The sequence below is a fragment of the Apis mellifera genome, linkage group LG11, assembly GCF_003254395.2.
Source record: "Apis mellifera strain DH4 linkage group LG11, Amel_HAv3.1, whole genome shotgun sequence".
NCBI classification, from domain to species: Eukaryota; Metazoa; Arthropoda; class Insecta; order Hymenoptera; family Apidae; genus Apis; species Apis mellifera.
In genome coordinates, this window is record NC_037648.1 from 4,646,478 (window position 1) to 4,668,056 (window position 21,579).

Consider the following 21,579-nt stretch of genomic DNA (forward strand, 5'->3'; position numbering starts at 1 on the left):
AAGTTCAAAAAATTGCATTTTAGTAAGAGAATCCACTCATATAATATATAACAGACTAATACGATAGATGTCGTTCCATAATGAAAAAATATGCTGGAATCCGATTCATTTTAAAAAAAATCTCTTTGATTTATTGGAAATGTACTTTAAAAAGACATTTAATGCTAAGATTTGAAAAAAAAAGAAGAAGATTTCAACAAAGAAAAATTTAAGACAAAAGATGCAAATGAAAGACGATAATGTAGATTTAGTGAATTCAAAAAAAGAACGTAACTAGCATTTTACTCAGGTTGAAACGAAGAATGAATGAATAAATAACTTTATAAAATTTTTTAAGTAGAAATATTCAATAACGAAAGTGAATAAAGTTGTTAAAATATTCGTTTTTTTTTTGAAGAAGGAAATGCGAATGTGATAGTCACACTGTTAAATATCATGACCAATATAAATTGAAGCACAGAAAATCGGTTATCATTGAAAATTAAAAATATCGATTTGAAAAAATTTTATAACAATCATGAAACAAAATGTGTTGTTCTCTCTTCTTTTCAAGAATATAATATTATATTATATTATATTATATTATATTATATTATATTATATTATATTATATTATATTATATTATATTATATTATATTATATTATATTATATTATATTATATTATATTATATTATATTATATTATATTATATTATATTATATTATATTATATTATATTATATTATATAGTGAATTATTATTGTACAGATGCAACAATTATTATTATTGTATAGTTTTGTAAGAAAAATTATTTGTTATATAAAAATCTTTAATAATAAAATTTCAATAATTCAAATTTGATGATCATTTTTCAATGAATTTATCTATGTATGCAATTCTTCAAATATTAACTAGTTTATCAATAATGCATTTTAATTATTAAAATTCATGTTTAGATATATATATATTATACATATATTATTATTATGATTAAATTTTGAAATTTTGAAATCAAGAAAGATTTCGTTTTTATCACGCGCTGCACAAACTATTTCCTCAAATAATTCTCGGAATTATATATAATTAAAAAAACATTTATAATATTTGTAATATTTAGAAGGAATTTATAAAATTTTAATATTGTAATAATTTTTGTAATTAGAATTAGAATATATATTATAAGAGAATATTTTATAAAGCAGAAATGATTAATTAACAGTTCTAATTATTTTTAATAGATTTAGCATAAATAAATTTGACCTTTGTATTACTTGTTATTTACATGTAGTTATGAAAATGTGGAACTATTATAACAAATTATGCTTTTCACTTGATCTTGCAATTATCATTAGAATTTTCTATAATTATTGTTGCATTGAATTCGAAATCAAGCAAAATCGAAATATTTTTCCATTATTTGAGGAACAATAGTAACTGATATATATTTAGTCATAATGTGTAAAAGTTCAATCTTAAAGATAAATCATAACCTCATAAATATTAATAGATAGTATTTCTATAAGTAATTTGGAACCAATTCTGTTAATTATTGAAAGAATATGAAATTCTTCAAAAAATTATTTTATATTGAAAATATGGATAATCAGTATATAAAAATTTAAAATTTATCAAATATGACAATTTTTATGAATAATAATGATGATGATGATATATTATACATCATGATACATCATAAAAAAAAAATAAGAAACTTTAATCTAAAACTATAAAAAGAAATTAATTTTCTATAGTAATTTGCAATATTTGAAAAAGTTTGCCTTCTTTCAAAAAAAAAAAAAAAAAGAATCAATAAACTTAATTATTTCTGCAGATTTTAATAAACTTGAAATATATTATAAAAATATCATTAAGTCATATCCCGAAGTTTTATTAGTTTTGATTGAATTGATAAATTATTTAACTTTTTTCTTTATTTATTACAGTTTATTTTTTTCATCGAGTTATTTATTATTTCGTCTTCATGTTGTAGGTTGTGCGGTTGGAAGATTTGATGCAAGTGTTCCGCAAGTGTACCATTTATATTGCATATCCTTATTGCTGCTATCATTGTGATTCAAATGAAGTTTTAGCATTCATCTTATATTATATATTATCGGTTTTTTGAATATTTTTGTATAAAATTACATACTAAACTATATAAAATAAAAAAAAATAAAAATATAATGTTTAAATTTTTAATTTAAATAATTTTTTTAAAGAATTTTTTAAGAGTTTTTTATCTTACACTTTTATAATATAACTCTTTTGAGTTATATTATAAAATTTTAATTCAAATTGATTTTCATTGTAATCATAATTCTATCAAACATATCTATCATCAAAAAATAAATACTCAAAAAGTATAATAAAATCTTTAAATATATATAAAATTATATTTATATTTATATTTTATCGAAAAAAAATTAATAAATTATAGATTTTCAAGTATTTTTAATATATAATAAAATAATGAAATATTATTAATATAATATTTATATGTATATTAAAAAAATAAACATATGTGTATTAAATATTTTATAAAAATAAAATTTTGAAAAGTAATGTATATCTATTTGAAAAATATCTATAATACAAGAATATAATACAATTTTCTTAGAATATTAAAAAGTTTCTAAAATGATGAATATTATTCAAGTTTAATTTTCAACGAATAGCTGCTTCACAAAAATATATATGAAAAAAAAATGTTATTGCATCATTTTTCATATTCAATTAAAATAAAAATTTTATGATTTATGTGGAATTTTTAAAATAAAATTTTAGCCGATTCTTTGGTAAATAAAACTTTAGTAAATAAGACTTTTTGATAAATATGTATTTATTAATGGTAAGGAAAATATAAAAAATTACTAAAATATAAAAACTGTTACTTAATATTTCTATTTAGTATTTATCTATATATAATACTATATTCTTATTCTAAATGCCTGTTATATACCAAACAGATATATATTGAAACATTTTTCGATCATTATTATGAATAAAAAAAGTAATAATAATCAAAATAATAATCTTTATCTATATTAATGGCCAGTTATAGCGACTATAGCGATATAGAGAATCTATCTTAATCAATTCAGTAACTCAATAATTAACTAATTATCAATAAATTGATCTTATAATATAATATAAAATGAAACAAAAATCATATTATAAATAAAAAATATTTCTTGGACAAATAAAATAATAATAATTAATTTTATTTGAAGTAATTTTATTTACTTAATAAAGTCTTTACTGTATCAGCAGCTATTTTACATTTGATAATATACAATAATCATAATCGTAGTATGTACAATAATCGATACAATAATCGTAGCATAAAGATAATTAGTAATTTTTATATAATATATATTGCATATAGAATTCAATATATTATACTGAAAATTTTTTATTATATCCTGAAAATTAATAAATATTTCAAGTTAAAATTTTAGATTTTTAAAAATGATAAATTATAAATATTTATATAATCATATTTACATAAAAAAATATTTTATATAATAATAGTAATTCTTTTTTATAAATATCTTAAAAATTAAAACTAAGTACTGATTACATGCATGGAAAAAGTTCAAAATGTTGATTTCTACTATAATATTTCTAATATATGCAAAAATTATCAAAATCAATGAAAACTCTTTTCTAAATAATTACCATAACTTTTTGTCTTAATAAATAATAACATATTTAAAAAATTAAAATTCATATGATCTTTACATATCAATCTATATAAAAATTATTAATATTATATAATATATTTTCTTATACCAAAATTTTTATTTCAAATATTTTTTCATATCATTCATTTTTTTCTAGATATTTGAATATTTTCAATTGAATTGAACATATTGTGGAATCTTTAAATTCTTATAAGTAATAAAAAAGATAATCATTTTTAATATTTTCAAAAATAGATACTTATTTTTGCAATTTCGATAATTAAAATTAAAAAAAATTAAAATACTGTTTATGCAAAATGATTGTTCCAATTAACTGTTTTATAATAATCTTTATAAGAATATATACATTTTAATATAAATTTATTTATTTCAAATCACATCGGAATTTATATTTTATTTATGATTTCATATTTTATTATGTCATTATAAATATTGTAGTTATTTTTTAGTTTATTATTTAGTATTATTTTATACTAAATTACAATTATTGAAATAATATTAATAATGTTAAAATAATAAAAATAAAGGAATTTTAGAATTTTTAAATCGCGAAACAAAAAATATATATTATATTTATTTTATATTTATTATATTTATTATCTTATCTATAATATAACTAAACTTCAATACATTAGTATTAAAAATCTTTTTCGAATAATTCGAAAATTAAAATCAATTGTTAATTATATATAGAAGAAAATAAACTTATTGAAAACGATGCTGTTTTCAAAATATTTTAAAATTCATTAAAATTGAGCAGTATGAATTTTTGAATCCAAACGAATTAAAATTTTAAGGAGAAAAAAGCTCTGAATATAAAAATCAGATTTTTATTAATTTTCGAAAAATTAATAAAAAAACTTTTGATACAAATATTGAATTCTTTTTATACGTACACATTTTTGAGTTATTTATTATTGAGTTACACATTTACCTTATCAAGATGTTTATCTATTGTTTTTATTGCATACGATGATATATCAAAACATATAACAAGTACATCGATTAAAAATTTTCTTATGGATTATCATGAATTTAAAATTCAATGCTAACCGCTTTTTCTAACCGCTTTTAGCTTCAATGCTACCCACAAAAATTCAGTTGATGTGACCAAAGCACATATACTGCACTATTAGAAATCGGTAAAGATAGAATACATCAACATATTCACATATTTACGTTTTTAAGATATTTTTAAGATATTTGCAAGTTTTCAAATAAATGTATATCTATGAATATTTGATTTACATTACGATTATTATAATTTATATGACGTTATGACAATTTTTCTATATAATGAAATTTATTTACTTACAATTAAAACATCACGAATTTATTCATGTTTTTTATAATTATATAATTCAAATAGCAAATAAATTATTCGTTTATAAGAAGATAACAAATGAGAAAAGTATGTATATGCTAGTAAGTTGACATTTGGTTTGGCAAGAAGATATAGGCAGTAAATCTCATTAAATGTAATACATATTGATTATTGATAATAGTTGATAAATATGAATTCCGCTAATTATAAAAATCGTGACTTGACTATATATTTGTATTCGATCATATGTTTATGTAGATTAGTTTATCTTGCTATATTCTATATTCTTTTCGGATATTAATTTATCAATGCATAACAATATATCCAAAAGTTATCGAAATTGATAAGAATTCCTATTCTAATATAATAATTATTATATTTTATTTTTACAAATTTCATTATTAATTCAAATCTTAATAATTTTAAAAAAATATATTTGTTATTACTATAACTCATTAGTTATTATTATAACTCAGTAACTTTTCCTTTTTAAATTTGTTTAATTCATAGACAATCTACTATATAAAATGAATTATAATTAGGGCAGAAAATAAATTATTTCAAATTATTCAATCATATTTAACATGATTGAAATAAAATAATTTTATTTCTTATTTGGAATATTAGATATTTAAAATGCTACATATCCATATATTAATTTAATCCATATATTCTATACAATATATATATTGAAGGGATAATATTTATTACATATTCAATAATTATTATATATAATTTATTGAAGGGAATATTTAGTCTATAGTCCAAAATTTCAATAACAAATTTCATTTAATCTACATTTCTTTAAAAGTAAAATAAACATTATTTAAAAATTTTTCTTTCAAAATATGCTTATTATATTCTTTGTCAAATATTATATAATATTATATAAATATTTCAAATAATAAATTTTAATTACATATGTACTATTTTAAAGTTACTATTTTGGAAATATATATTGGTAAAAAACAAATAGTTTTAATTAAAAATTAAATAATTCTTACAAAAAAATATCATATAATATGTATATTATAATATAATATAATATAATATAATATAATATAATATAATATCATATAATATGTATATCATATAATATGTATTTAAAATAATATATTTATAGTTTATGCATAAAGATTCAAGTCTAAAATATAAAATTTTTTATCATTCTTTTATTTTATTATTTATATTTTTTTATAAATATTTAAAAGAAGTTATTTGGATATTTGTTTTGATTATTTCAATTACAGAAAATGTTATAAATATAAGCACAAATTTATATCAATATAAATATATTGATTATTATATTATTTGTATAATTGTAAGCATATGCAACAGTTATATTATTAAAAAATTAGATTTAAGTATAAAATATCTTAAATTATATATAATAATAAAATAGAAAATAGATTGAATTATATGTAAATAATATTAAATATAAAAATTGCTAGATATATTATTATATATTTTAATATAATTGTAATTAAATAAAATAAAATATAAATATGAAAAACTTTTTAATGAAGATTGCATATTCACTCAAGGATCTAATACTTTCATTAACCAAAAATATTTAATAAAAAATGTATATTTCTCAAAAGAGATCGAAATAGAGATGGCGAATAATTATATTAATATTTATCAAGCAAAAAAAACAATGTTACAATAAAGATAACAAAAAACAATCCAAATCATAATGAAAAGATTAATTAAAAAAACATATTAGAAAACATGTGAAGTCAAGAAAATAAAAGTGAATTCAAGACATATCCAACAACATTTCAACAAGAATTTATCATATTAAATTAAATAACAAAATTTGATAAATATTTTATCAATCAATTTTTTTTTTATCAATTGTTACATAAAAATTCAGTAAATCAAAATAATAATATATTATCTCAAATGTATTTGAAAGTCTATATATATATATAAATAGATCAAAGATTTTTTATCTCTTAAAATTTAATTTTCTAATTTTTGCAATTAAATACATAAATACTTATGTGTGAAAAGATTTATTATATTTTTTTTTGTTTCATATTATTAAAAATTTTTTATATTAAATTCTAACTTCCTTGTTAATATTATTCGTATTCAATATATGAAAAAAATATATAATATATTTTGTTTCAAATAAATAATTTGAATTTTGTTCTCAATTCATATGTCAATATTGTTAAGTCGAGTTTATATGATAATATAATATCCTATAATATATTTATCAATTAATATCATAGTGATATTGAATTTTTATAAAATTACATCATTTTTATAATATTCTTTTTAATTTGAAATAAATAATAATAAAAATAAAAAATTATTTTTTAAACGCAATAATAAAATAACTTATATTTTTTAAAAATAAAATCTCTAGCATAAAACTGTTCAATTTTATATATATTATTGGCTGCAGTGATATTACTAATATTCTGCATTGCACCGTCTTGACGTGCGTATCGTATAGAAGATTGTGTCCACAAAATTGTCAAAAAAAAAAAAAAAATGTCAGCAATGGTAAGTTTTAAGTTCAAAAATTATTATAAAGAAGTATTTCGTTTCATTTTTTGTCATATATTTTATATGTTATGTCTTATATTTAATTGAACATATATTTAGAAAAAATTTGTATTATCCCCTCCTTGTTTCAAATTTCATCAATAACATGTACCTATGATCAATATTTGATTTAAAATTTATTTTTTATAGAGAATGAAAGCAGTAAGATGTCCTACTGATGAACTCAGTATTACAAATTGTGCTATAATCAATCCAGATGATTTTCCAGATGATATTAGGTAAAGATATAATCTTATGATTTATTCATTGATTTGATACCTATAATAAGATTTAAAGCTTAAATGACTATATACATGTAATGATTTTAGTAAAACTTTAAATCAATTAAATTGAAATATATTATATAGTTTCTATATCTTATTTAGAATTATTTTCAATTATATCAATTTTAATTACAATATTATATATATATATATATATATATATATATATATATATATATATATATATATTTTAGATATGATTAATAATGTGAAATTTAAATAAAATAATTCAATAATATAAATATTAGAATAATAAAATATAATGAAACAATAAAAATTTATTTAATTCATGATTTTAATTTTAATTTTATTTACATAGACATATTGAGGTTACTACTGCACCAAATCATCATTTTGTATTTACTGTAAGACAACATCATGAAGTACCTAGAGGATCAGTAGGATTTAGTTTACCTCAGAGAAAATGGGCTACTCTTTCTCTTAATCAAGAAATTGAAGTTCGACCATATCATTTTAATCCTACTTCAAGCACAGAATGTTTATGTGTTATTGTGTTGGAAGCAGATTTTTTACAAAAGAAATCGTATGTATATTATGTGGAAAGTTACAAAAAAAATATATTTTTAATAAAAAAGAATCAAATAATTTGAAATAGAAGAAAAATTAAAAAAAAAAATATTTATTTTAGGACTACTTTGGAACCATATAATACTGATGAAATGGCTAAGGATTTTTTATTTCAATTTTCGGGGCAGGCATTCACCGTGGGTCAGCAGTTAGTATTTCAATTCAAAGATAAAAAAATGCTTGGTCTTCTTGTTAAAAGTTTGGAAGCTGCTGATCTTTCTGCTATAAATTCTGGACAAAATACAGTACCCAAAAAGACTCAAATGGGTCGCTGTTTGGGTAATACTGTTATACAATTTGAAAAAGCAGAAAATTCAAGTTTAAATCTTGTTGGTAAAGCAAAAGGAAAAGTAGTTCGCCAATCAATTATCAATCCAGATTGGGATTTTCAAAAAATGGGAATTGGTGGATTGGATAAAGAATTTACTGCTATTTTTCGAAGAGCCTTTGCATCACGAGTTTTTCCACCAGAGATTGTTACACAATTAGGTTGTAAACATGTGAAAGGAATTTTACTTTATGGTCCACCAGGAACAGGAAAAACATTAATGGCTAGACAAATAGGAACTATGTTAAATGCTAGAGAACCTAAAATCGTTAATGGCCCTCAAATTTTGGATAAATATGTTGGAGAAAGTGAAGCCAATATTAGAAGATTATTTGCTGATGCTGAAGAGGAAGAGAAAAGAGTAAAAATATTTTTAATCTTCATATATTCAAAAATATAATAATATCACAATAAATAAACTTTAATTTTCAGCTTGGACCAAATAGTGGATTACATATAATTATTTTTGATGAAATTGATGCTATTTGTAAATCTCGAGGTAGTGTAGCTGGTAATACAGGAGTTCATGATACTGTTGTGAATCAATTACTTGCAAAAATTGATGGTGTAGAACAATTAAATAATATTCTTGTTATTGGTATGACTAATCGAAGAGATATGATAGATGAAGCCTTATTACGACCTGGTAGATTAGAGGTATTTTTTTAAAAATATTAAATATATCATACATTATTCAAAATATATCATAATGAAATAAAAAATATGTATTTAAAGGTACAAATGGAAATTAGTTTACCTGATGAACATGGAAGATTTCAAATTCTTAATATTCACACATCTAGAATGCGAGATTATAAAAAAATATCAACTGATGTTGATTTAAAAGAATTAGCAGCATTAACTAAAAATTTCAGTGGAGCAGAATTAGAAGGTTTAGTTAGAGCAGCACAAAGTACTGCTATGAATAGATTAATTAAAGCTTCTAGTAAAGTAGAAGTAGATCCTGCTGCAATGGAGAAACTTATGGTTTCCAGAGCTGATTTTCTTCATGCTTTGGAAAATGATGTTAAACCTGTATGTAATTTTAAAAAAAAATTCAAATATCATTAATAACTATTATTTAAATCATTATCTAATTTATTTTATATTGCAGGCATTTGGTACAAGTGCAGAAGCATTAGATTATCTTCTTATACGTGGAATTATTAACTGGGGCAAACCAGTAGCAGAGATTTTGTCTGATGGTAATTTATATATTCAAGAAGCACGTTCTACAGAAGGTTCAGGTCTTGTCTCAGTTTTATTAGAAGGGCCTCCAAATAGTGGAAAGACAGCTCTTGCTGCACAAATAGCTAAAAATTCTGATTTTCCTTTTGTCAAAGTATGTACACCAGAAGACATGGTTGGTTTTACAGAATCTGCAAAATGTCTTTCAATTCGAAAGGTAGGTATGAAATTAATATTTATGTATATTTTTTTTTATATATAATTATAATATAATATAATATAACATAATATATAATATAATATATAACATTTTTTTTTAGATATTCGACGACGCTTATCGTTCACAACTTAGTTGCATTTTAGTTGATAATATTGAACGTTTATTAGATTATGGACCTATTGGACCACGATATTCTAACTTGACTTTGCAAGCACTTTTAGTTTTATTGAAGAAGCAGCCACCGCGTGGTCGCAAATTATTAATACTTTGTACTACGAGCCGCAGGTGAAAATATATATATATTTTAATATATTTTTTTATATTAATGTAATAATTATTATTATTTCTATAGACAAGTTTTGGATGACATGGAAATGTTATCAGCTTTTAGTAAAATTCTTCATGTACCTAATTTATCAACTCCTGATCATCTTTTAAGCGTTTTAGAAGAAGTTGATTTATTTAATAAAAATGAAATTGCATCTTTGCACGCCAAACTTCAAGGAAAACGGTATGATTTTTCATAAATTAACAATTTGATTTTCATTTAAATATATAAAAATCATACTTATGACTTATATGTTTTTTTCAGAGTATTTATTGGTATAAAAAAATTGTTATGTTTAATAGACATGGTACGTCAAGTGGAACCAAGTTATAGAATTGTGAAATTCCTTTTAGAACTAGAAGGAGAAGGAGCATTAGAGTAATAAGTGTTTAATATTTGATTATTTGTGTAGAATTGAATTAGATGCCATTCAAATAATACACACACATATACATACATACATACATACATATATATATATATTAATACCCAATAATAAAAAAAAATTTGCATTTACATATATATGTTATATAAATTTTTATAAGAATTTTTTCGATTTTTTTTAATTAATATAAATTTTATATATATATTTATATAAAATTCATTTATATGTATAATTATATATGCATAAAATCTATATTAATTGAAAAAATCGGACATAATGTGAAAAATATTTGTGTTCTATATGCTGTTTCTATATGCTTAAATAGAAAATTTAAATAGCATTTGAATTATTCTTAAATATTTATATACTTTATTCAAAAATTGCATTTCTTATCATTTTTAAATGACTCTATTAAACATATACTACATATATGTATTTATTGATTATATTGTTTTCGTATACATGCTGGAACTTTTGCAGTTTCTTAATTAATTCAAAAAATGTAAAATATAAAATGTAAAAACAAAAAGATATATATATACACACATACATTGAGTAGGATGATATTCGTGAATAATGATTTTAGAAATTCATAGTTATTTAAAAAGAATGTGATTAAGAACGCTTTGAAGTCAACAATCGCTTTGGATTGAATATAAAAAAAGAGCGGTTGCTGGATTATATTTTATTTATTTTTATTTTAATAATATTTTAATAATTATTTTAATAATTTAATTTTTTTTTTATAAAAGTAAAAATTTGAATCTGGCAATCAAAATAATAATAATAATAATAATAATTTAGAATTATATTTTAAGTTAAATAAGTAATAAAATTAAAAATTATCAATAGATAATTATATTAATTTTAAATTATTAGTTTCTTATGGAAACTTTAAAAGATTAATTTACATTTAGCACAATAATTGTGTTTGAAATGAATACCATATATTATATTTGTATAGGAATAAGATTTGTCTTTACAAAAAACAAAAAAAAAAATGCTTCCTTTGATTTTAATTTATTATTATAATCTATTGTAAAATAGATTTATTCCATATCAATGATATGTTTTTCTAGCAATTGTTATAGGAATAAATATAATTATTTATTTATTAGCAAAATTTATCATATGTATTATAAATATATATTTTTATGCCTGCATTTATATGTACGTAATGTATATTTATATAACAATCTATTGTTTACTATTTATTGTAATAATCTTTATTTTTTTTTATAATCGCATAGTAATTCTAATTGTAAATGTATGCATGTCTTTATTGATGTTTATTAGAATTTATAGATTAATGGTTTTTAAAAGTGAAACTATTCTAAAAATATATGGAAATATGTAACTCATTATAATGAGAAATATACGTAATAATGCAATATATTCTTTCTATTAATTAAAAATTAATTAAAATTGTTTTGATTTTAACATGTAAGCCGATAATTATTCTGTAATACGTATATAAATAATATATTATGTATAAATAATTTAAATAATTTGTTTTATGTATAGTTTATTTATTTATTATTATAAACTATTCTTAAATAGTTTCTCTAATTTGATATAAATATGTATATATAAATTATTTAAAAAAAAAATCTATCACTATTAGATTTTTTCGTTATATTTTATAAATATTATAATAATAAATAGATATGTATCATATTTCTATATGTATGTATTAATATATCGCAATAGTAATTTTATGATTGTATTTAATTATGAATAAAAATTAAATAAAATCTATTGAAATATAATAATAAAAAAAATTTTTATTTTTTAGAATTTATTTAATTTAATAACATATATTTCAAAAATGAAACATATAAAACTTATTTGATATTATTTACATTTTTAAATAAAAATAAATATTTTTAAAACAAGTATATATTATATTATAATATAGTTATATTAATATGATGAAATATGATCAAGAAAGTATTAATACATTTTTTAAAAACGACTTTTTAAAATTTTAATAATTAAAGTTTTTTTTAAAAATTGAATGGATTAATTTATTAAATTACAAATAGAATTTAATTAAAAAAAATTTTTTAAAATTTTTTTAAATTGCAAAGAAAATAGTAAAAAATATTTTTTTCATTTTTTTTAGTTGAACCTTTAACAAAAATTTAAAAACTATTTTATAGATTTATGTTATATACATCTATAAATTTCATTGAAATGGATGATGCAAAAACGAAGTATCGAAAAATTAAAATATAAAAATTTTTAGATTTTAAATCAAAGATCGCCAAAAATTATGATTTTTTATTATTTTTAATCATTTATAGCAATTGATTTTGATAAAATTTTTTCGATGCATATAACAGATATATGGAATATGAGTTATTAATTAATTTAAGTTATTAATTATTTTTAATCAAAATAATACTATTTTTATTTTCTTAAATTTTATTTCTTATACATATATAAATTATTAAATTGATAAAATTAATATTTACAACTAAGAGTAAGAATATTTATTAAAAAATTTATAAAAAAAATTAATTAATTGCGAAAAAATAAAAAAATAAAAAATAAATTGCTACAAATAATTTATAAATTTTAATAACTTTTAAATATATTATAAAGAATAAGATTTTGAACACCTTTTTAGAATAAGAGATTCTTTATTGATTTCAATGACCTAGAAATATGATTCTAAATAATTTTTCTTTATACAGAATATATAAAAAATAAGTATCATGGTCATTATGATTCTATATTTCTGGATTGATGAAAATTTATAAAGAAATTTTTGCCGCAAAAATGATACTTTTTTTTTGCACAAAAATCTTAAAGAAACTATAGCTCGTAAATGAATTTTTTTTCGAAAAAACGAATCTAAAATTTGATAAATTATTTTTTTCAATAAATTTATATTTTTATTGCAATATAAATAGTATATAATTGACTTGCCAACTAAATATTGTATATTATCGAATTATGGAATTATTTTCAGTAAAGAAAATAATTATGTTCAGAAAAAATATTAATTCGATGCGATTTCCAGTAGTAAAATCAACAATTTATTGATCAGAAATTAATATTATATCATTACAAAACTCATTATAAATCAATCTTAATAAAAAAGAAGCAACATCATTGCTTTCGAAATAACTCGATGAATAAGAATAGATTAAAAAAAAAAAAAAATCATATATATAGTATTTAATTAAACGATTATAATTTGACAAGATTTTTGATACATCACACAATTTGAAATATAAATCATTTTGAAATGTATATTTTAAATATATAATATATTGATATTCAGTGTTTTTTAAAATTCAATGTGAATATATTTAAATTTTAAAGATAAATATTATAATATAATAAATATATAATATATAAAGTATTTTTTTTTAGTAATATAGAACAAACAATTTTTTTTTAAATTTAATCTGTTTATGTGAAAAATAAATACATTAAAATAATAGTAAAATAATAGCTAAATAAAAAAATATATATATAAATTTGATTTTGTTTTATATTATTAACATTAAAATAATAGTAAAATAATAGCTAAATAAAAAAATATATATATAAATTTGATTTTGTTTTATATTATTATAAAAAAGAAATAATATAGAATGTAAAATTTAGATATGTACTAATTTCAAGAAATATTAAAAATCGAAAGAAACAATAAAGTAGGATTTGTCGATAGGATTCTATTTATAAGAAATATTTAAATATTAAGTAATAATATTGCTATAGAAATTTTTTATTTCTCTAGAACAGATTTTAATATTTATTTATTTATTTATTTAGAAATATTATTTATTTTAAAAAATTTAATCAGATAAATATGGAATTCTTAAATAAATGGAATTCGTAAAAATAAATTACAGTATTATTAAATGCTTTTTAAATAAATGAAATTTAACAGAAAAAAATATTCGAAAATTTCTTTATCCAAACAATTTTAAATTGATTGAGATGATGAAATAAAAACATAGATCGATTAAACATTTATATTGAAATTTAAAAGATATAAAATGAAATATTGTAAGAAAGATAAGAAAGCGTATAAAATATAATATTATATTGGGTTAGTTTTGATACTTCAATATCGATATAATACTTATTCAAACGCATTGAAGTTATTTACCGGTATCAATATAATGTTTGTTAATTCCAATATCTTTAATATATTATATTTGTAACTTACATTTGCGTTTTTATTGGCAACTATCTTTGACCATTGTTGTTTTTTCAGATATTGAAATATGTTTAAACTTAGCATTAAAATTTTTTGTTTCCTTTTGCTTTGTAAAATAATTCGTCAATATTTTTTCCACCACATTACAATATATATAATTTGATATTTTAATATTGCTATTATGCTCTCTTAGTCATATCTTTTTTTCGTTAATTATTTATCGAATAAATAGCGTTTTATTTAATTGTAATTTATCACTTTATCTTTAAAATTTTGAATACCTAATTCTGTAAAACAATATTAAAAATGTTTTCAATGCTATAATCCACTAATTCATTCTTTTCAATAAAGATATAATTCGCCAATATTCTTATGCAACTTTTTTTTTCTATTTGCATTATTTGACTTGTCTCTGTATGATGTATGTCATCTTATTTGATTGATACTTATATATGAATTATAATTATACATTCAACTCATTCAGAAATTCATTTAATGATAATTGTATAAACTCTAATTTAGAATGAAATCATTATTTTTCTTTTTATTGATAATTGCATATCTAATATATCATGTAGTTATTTTTATAATAATGATAATTTTCACAAAAACGAAAATTAATATATTTTTAAAAAGTGATTTATTATCGTATTTCATACGATAAGATATATTAAGTATCTTTTCACATTACAATGAAAATTATAAGTTTATTGTGTTAGTATATATATATATATATATATATATATAAACCAAAATGTATCAAAATAATTTTATGCTTATTAATTATTTTTAATTATTAATTATTAATTATTTTTAATTATTAATTATTAATTATTTTTAATTATTAATTATTAATTATTTTTAATTATTAATTATTAATTATTTTTATATTTTATATGTGAATCTTTTATGAATAATTTAACAACAAAGAAAAGATGAAACAAACATAATATTTAATATATTTTTGATTATAACAAAAAAGCAATTGGCAAAAAAAGTTTTAGATAAGATTAGAGATTTTAAATGGATCTTATGAAGAAATAAGATTTTTTTGAAAAAAATATTTTTGAAGAATAGCACAGTCAAATAATATAATAATAATATTTTAAATAATATTTAAATAATATTTTTTAAGTATCCAAATACTCTGTTTTGTTTCATAGGAATGAGGATATAAATTATAATGGAAAAATCAAATTTTATCGAAAAAATGTAAAATACAATATATTTATAAAATTTTTATTTTTATTATTAAATTATTATTAATTTATTTTAAAAATAGTAATAAAATTTTTTTAATAATCTTAATAAATATTAAATTGTATTATAATTTATATTGTAGTTTAACTTTATTATTTTGTGTTATATGTAATGTAAAATGTGTTATATGTATGTATGTAAATTAATATATATAAAAAATATATATATATATATTAATTTGAAAATTAATTTTATTTTAAATAATTTTAATTTATATATATTTAAATTATATATTTAAACAAGAATTATAAATAAAGTGATTATCATTTTCTTCATACTTGTGCATTTATAATAATTTTATATTTTTTATTCATATATTATATAATTAATATAATCTATATAATTTTATTCAGTATTTTATTCATTATATTAAATTTTTTTAGTTTTTAAAAATACCTATAATAAGAAATAATTGTTTTTAATATCTATATAATAAATAAAATGTAAAAAATATATAATATAATATAATATAAAAAAATGTAAAAAAAATAAGGATAAAATTGTTAAATTATTAAATTATATGTAATATATAATTCACTGAATATTTTATATCATTATAAATATCATAAAGAAAATGTATATTTGCTTTCAATCATAACAAAGAGAAATCTAAGAAATATTTCTTAAATAGATAGTTGTTTTTATTTCATAATCACATATTTCAATAAACAAAATTGAATTTATTAATTTATACAATAAATATTTCAATATATGATAAAAAAATGGATAAAGCATAAAAGTATGAAATTCTATATAAGAAATGTTATTAGATTTTTAATAGATTCTTTAAATGTAAATAGTATTTAAATAGTCATTTCACTATCGAAAGACTGAAAGTTTTGATCTTGAAATTTTTAATATTTTCTGAACAAAACACTATGATATTCTTTGCTTTGAGATTAATCATATAATATCGTAAGTGCATTTGAATATAACACCATATCTTGGCTTTATCTTAGAAAAAAATTAAAATTATTTGACTGTCATTTTACTCTGATTTTGCTTCATTTTCCCCTAATAAAATATAATTTTAATTTAATTTCTCCTTAAATAAAATAAAATTTATATAAAATATATTTGAACCTTAATTATAAGTAAGAACATTATTAATCTATACTATTAAAGATATTGTACATAAAAAAAGACTATGTACATAAAAAATAATAATCAAATTTTATTTACATAAAAAAATGTAAATAAAAAATAAGAAATTATTAAATTAACATATCCATGAAAAACATATCTAAAAAGATATGATGATATACTATTTTAATCATATTTTATTATTTTTATCTTTGTTATATTAAATTTTTTTATTACAATTATTATAATATATATTATATTATAATATAATTATTAAATAATTATATTATAATATAATTATTTAATAAGAAATAATTAATTTATAATTTTTTTAAATCTATTTATTTTTATTTATGACATTTCTTGCTTTTAAAAATATTTTCTCAAATATTTTCATAAATACTAATGTTGCAATGATACATAATAGATAATTGCTTATTATTTCTGATAATGTGAGATATTTAATGACATTTTCGAATTAGAATGAAAGTGTCCTATGATTTTATATATTGTAATTAAATATTTCTTAATTTCAAATCAATAATTAAATTATATGTATTTATATTTAATTTATAATTTTCATAAGTTTATAATAATAAATTCTAGCAAGTCATTCTAAATTCGATTAATATTATTTTGTAAAAGTTTAAATTATTTAAATATTAAAGTATTGGTTGGCCAAAAAATTAATACTTTTTAAAATATAAATAAAAAGCGATTTTTTAATGAAAAGAATTATTAATTATTTAATAATATCATCCATTTCGATTTATCGGATTAATCACTTTTGGATAATTTCATAATCCTATTATAATTTGTAAAAATGCTTATGCTTATAATTTTTGTAGACTTTAATTTCTATTAATTTCGTTTTAAGAAAACAAGAAAAAAATTTTTCCATTAGAATCATATAGATTAGGTCTAGACAAGTTGTGTACAAACTTTTTTTCCTTTCCAATCTTAGAATCTTTTTGCTATATTTCTACAAAGGAGGACGAGAGTTAGGAGTTTATATTATATTTATATTTGCAATTAGGCAAAGTAAAGCTCGATAGAAGAATAGTCAATCATGTGAAAATAGGCATATCGAATAAATAGAATACGAAAGAAATTGCCCAGACTTGATATAGTTCCTTCCTAGTTCCTTCTTCTCCATAAGAATAAGGAGAGGAATTGCATGAAGTTCGCAAATTGTCAAAACTTGGTTTAGATGTCATAATTATAATTATAATTTTATTATAATTGTAATTATAAAATTCCAAAATTTTTGAAATGATAACGATATCATAATCATGAATAATGAAAACGATCTTTGAAGATTATATGTTTTATTAGTAATGGTTTAGAAAAATAAGGATTTAAAAATGCGATAAAAAAAATATAAATTTTCAAAAATAATTGTTGTATTACATAAAAGTAATATATCTATAGTATGTTCGATTTGAATTTCTATATGCAATTATTTTTGTATTTAAAATATAAAAAAATATTTTAAATGAAAATTGATATCAATTGAAATATATTACGATGATAATTTGATTTTAAGATGATTTTTGAAGAAACAATTAAATTTTTAAATGAAATTTTGTATTTTTTATTGTATATGTTTGTAATCAAGATCAATAAATTATATATATATATATATATATTACATAAGCCAAATTTAAAAAAGTTATTTAAAAGAATATGCGAATATTTTTGTCCATTACTATATATTATACCACAAAAAGTGTATTATACCACTTGATCAGATTTTATATATTTTTGTCTTTAAAGAATCAATTTTATATAAGCATATATATGTTTGTCTCTTATATTCTTTATTCTTAAGAATATATTTCCTTAATCTTTATTGAAATTCGTTTTTCATACAGGAATATAATACTTTAGAAAAATATATTTATATGATTTTTTATCAAAAAGATTTTTTATCGGAATGTTTTAAAAAGATAAACTTTTTTTCTATACGATATTAATATATAAGATGTTATATCAAAGAATCGTTCTAATAAATAAATTTATATATATAAATAATGTTATAGTTTTATATGATATATTTATTTAGAAAGAGAAAGAGGAGAAAGATCACAAATATAAAATTTTAATTTTAAGAATTTATTAATTTCCAAGATATTAATCAACAATTTTCGCTAATTATTAAGGACAAAACTAAGGCTTATAAAATGATCAGATAGCTTAGATTTTATGTAATATTAAATTTAATTAAAAAATGAATTTATAATTAAAATAAATAAATTAAAAATTATTAAATATAATTATATAAAATAAATATAAAATCATTTGATTGCCATTATTTGTGGAATTAAATTCATTAGAAATAAATTGTTATATACTATAATTGATTTAAAAAAAATCAATTCTTAAATCAGATATTTAATGAATTTCAAAAAATAATTAAAGTAAAAATTAATTTTATTTTGATAAACTAATATTATAAATTTAATTTTTTATTTTATTTTATTAACTCAATTTAAAAATAATTAAAGGAAATTGATTCAATTATAATTGGTATAAATTTATAATTTATTTTACAAATTTGAGAACATTAAAAAAAATTTCAATTATTTTCTAATTAAGTTTAATTGATTAATTCGATCTGGAATTACATCAATTACTTTAATTTTTAATGAAAAAATGAGTTTATGAGTGAATTGCATCAATTGTATAATTAAATGGCTCCATTTTCAATATTTTAATATTATAATAATTTATAAATGGATATAATTCCTTAGTTTTTCAAATCCTCTTTGAAAGATCCTCTATAGCAATCGAAACAGATATTATGACATGATTACTTCATACTTGCACACCTTGCAATGAACCGTAAATGCGATTGCAAGAGTCTTAATTCCCACATTACGATGCGATTCTCTGCAAAAACGGATCTTCCAACTCTTAATTATTAATTTCTGTAATTTCCTTTTAATTTATATTTTCATGGAAAATAATAATTGGAGCAAAAATCGCGATAATCTTTTAAATCAGATCAGTTAGAATAAAATAGAATAAAATAGAATTCAGATTAGATAGAATTCAGCACGATATAGTTCACATCGAAGTTTCACATTTAGAATCAGATCAGCATTACAATCAGTCGTTAATCATTTGCAAATAGAATAAATCACTATTTGTTCATTTCAAACTCATAATATAAACGATTGTACAGTCTTACAATTGTAAAGTCTTTCGAATAATACCAGAATATTGCACCATATTTGTGCAATATTTTTTATATTTAAGATTTTAATACATAAGAAATTAAATAATACATAAGAAGTTAAAATTTAATAGTATAATATTTTATTTATAATAGTAATTAATAGTATAATATTTTATTTATAACTGGCAAAAACAAAATGAAAAATCTTTATGCATATATGACCATTTGATGATATTTTATTTATATTTGGCAGCAGATATTAAAAAACTTTTTTTTTTCCATTAAATCAGTTCTTTTTTCTTTTCGAAAAGTGATAAAATATTTTTAATGTCGTTTTTAAAATTTATTTCATGTAATATATATTTTTATGTAATATATAATTTTGTAGTTATTTTTCAATATAATTGATTGTATATTATCTCTTTGATAAGATTTATGTTACTGTACTGTCTTCATTGTTATATTCTAACTTTTTTCTAAATTTCAATTAAATTTAATAAAATTACTGTGTTTTCTATAATTATTTTAAGGAAATTATTCATATATTTTTTTTCTGTGTTATTGTTATTTTTTCATTCTTTTAGCTTCTAATGTAATTTTTTTTAACTTATCAGTTTCATGAATTCGTCGCATTATTGATATATCGTTATAGCTTAAGAAATTGTTGCGCCCATTAAGATATCATAAGAAAAAGTTATTTGGACAGTCTTTGATGATATATATTAAAATCAATGATCGGAGTTATAATATATATTCCTTTATAATATATATTCATCGAGATTTATATAAAACATGTTCACATTAATCTAAGAATGCAATTAAAAAATGTTTGTTACAAAATATTACATTTTTTTAATATAAAAGATCACATGATACATAAATCTCGATTTTATTTTAATTCAATTCAAATCGAATCGAAATATATTGTGCGATCATGAAGCATGATTCAATTTTTTTATTTAAACATTGATCGAAATATTATCTTTT

The 21,579-nt window shown here is 18.2% G+C and overlaps 1 protein-coding gene across 1 annotated transcript; it reads left to right on the forward strand.

The window, feature by feature from the left end:
- The first annotated feature begins 7,424 nt into the window (after positions 1 to 7,424).
- LOC725680 (vesicle-fusing ATPase 1) lies at positions 7,425 to 10,955 on the forward strand. The gene is made up of 10 exons (XM_006572061.3): positions 7,425 to 7,525; positions 7,718 to 7,806; positions 8,171 to 8,395; positions 8,501 to 9,128; positions 9,200 to 9,424; positions 9,503 to 9,802; positions 9,882 to 10,172; positions 10,276 to 10,460; positions 10,528 to 10,686; positions 10,768 to 10,955. Exons 1-10 carry the CDS (start codon positions 7,514 to 7,516, stop codon positions 10,883 to 10,885), a joined length of 2,232 nt encoding a protein of 743 aa, XP_006572124.1. The 5' UTR covers positions 7,425 to 7,513; the 3' UTR covers positions 10,886 to 10,955.
- The last annotated feature ends 10,624 nt before the right edge of the window (positions 10,956 to 21,579 follow it).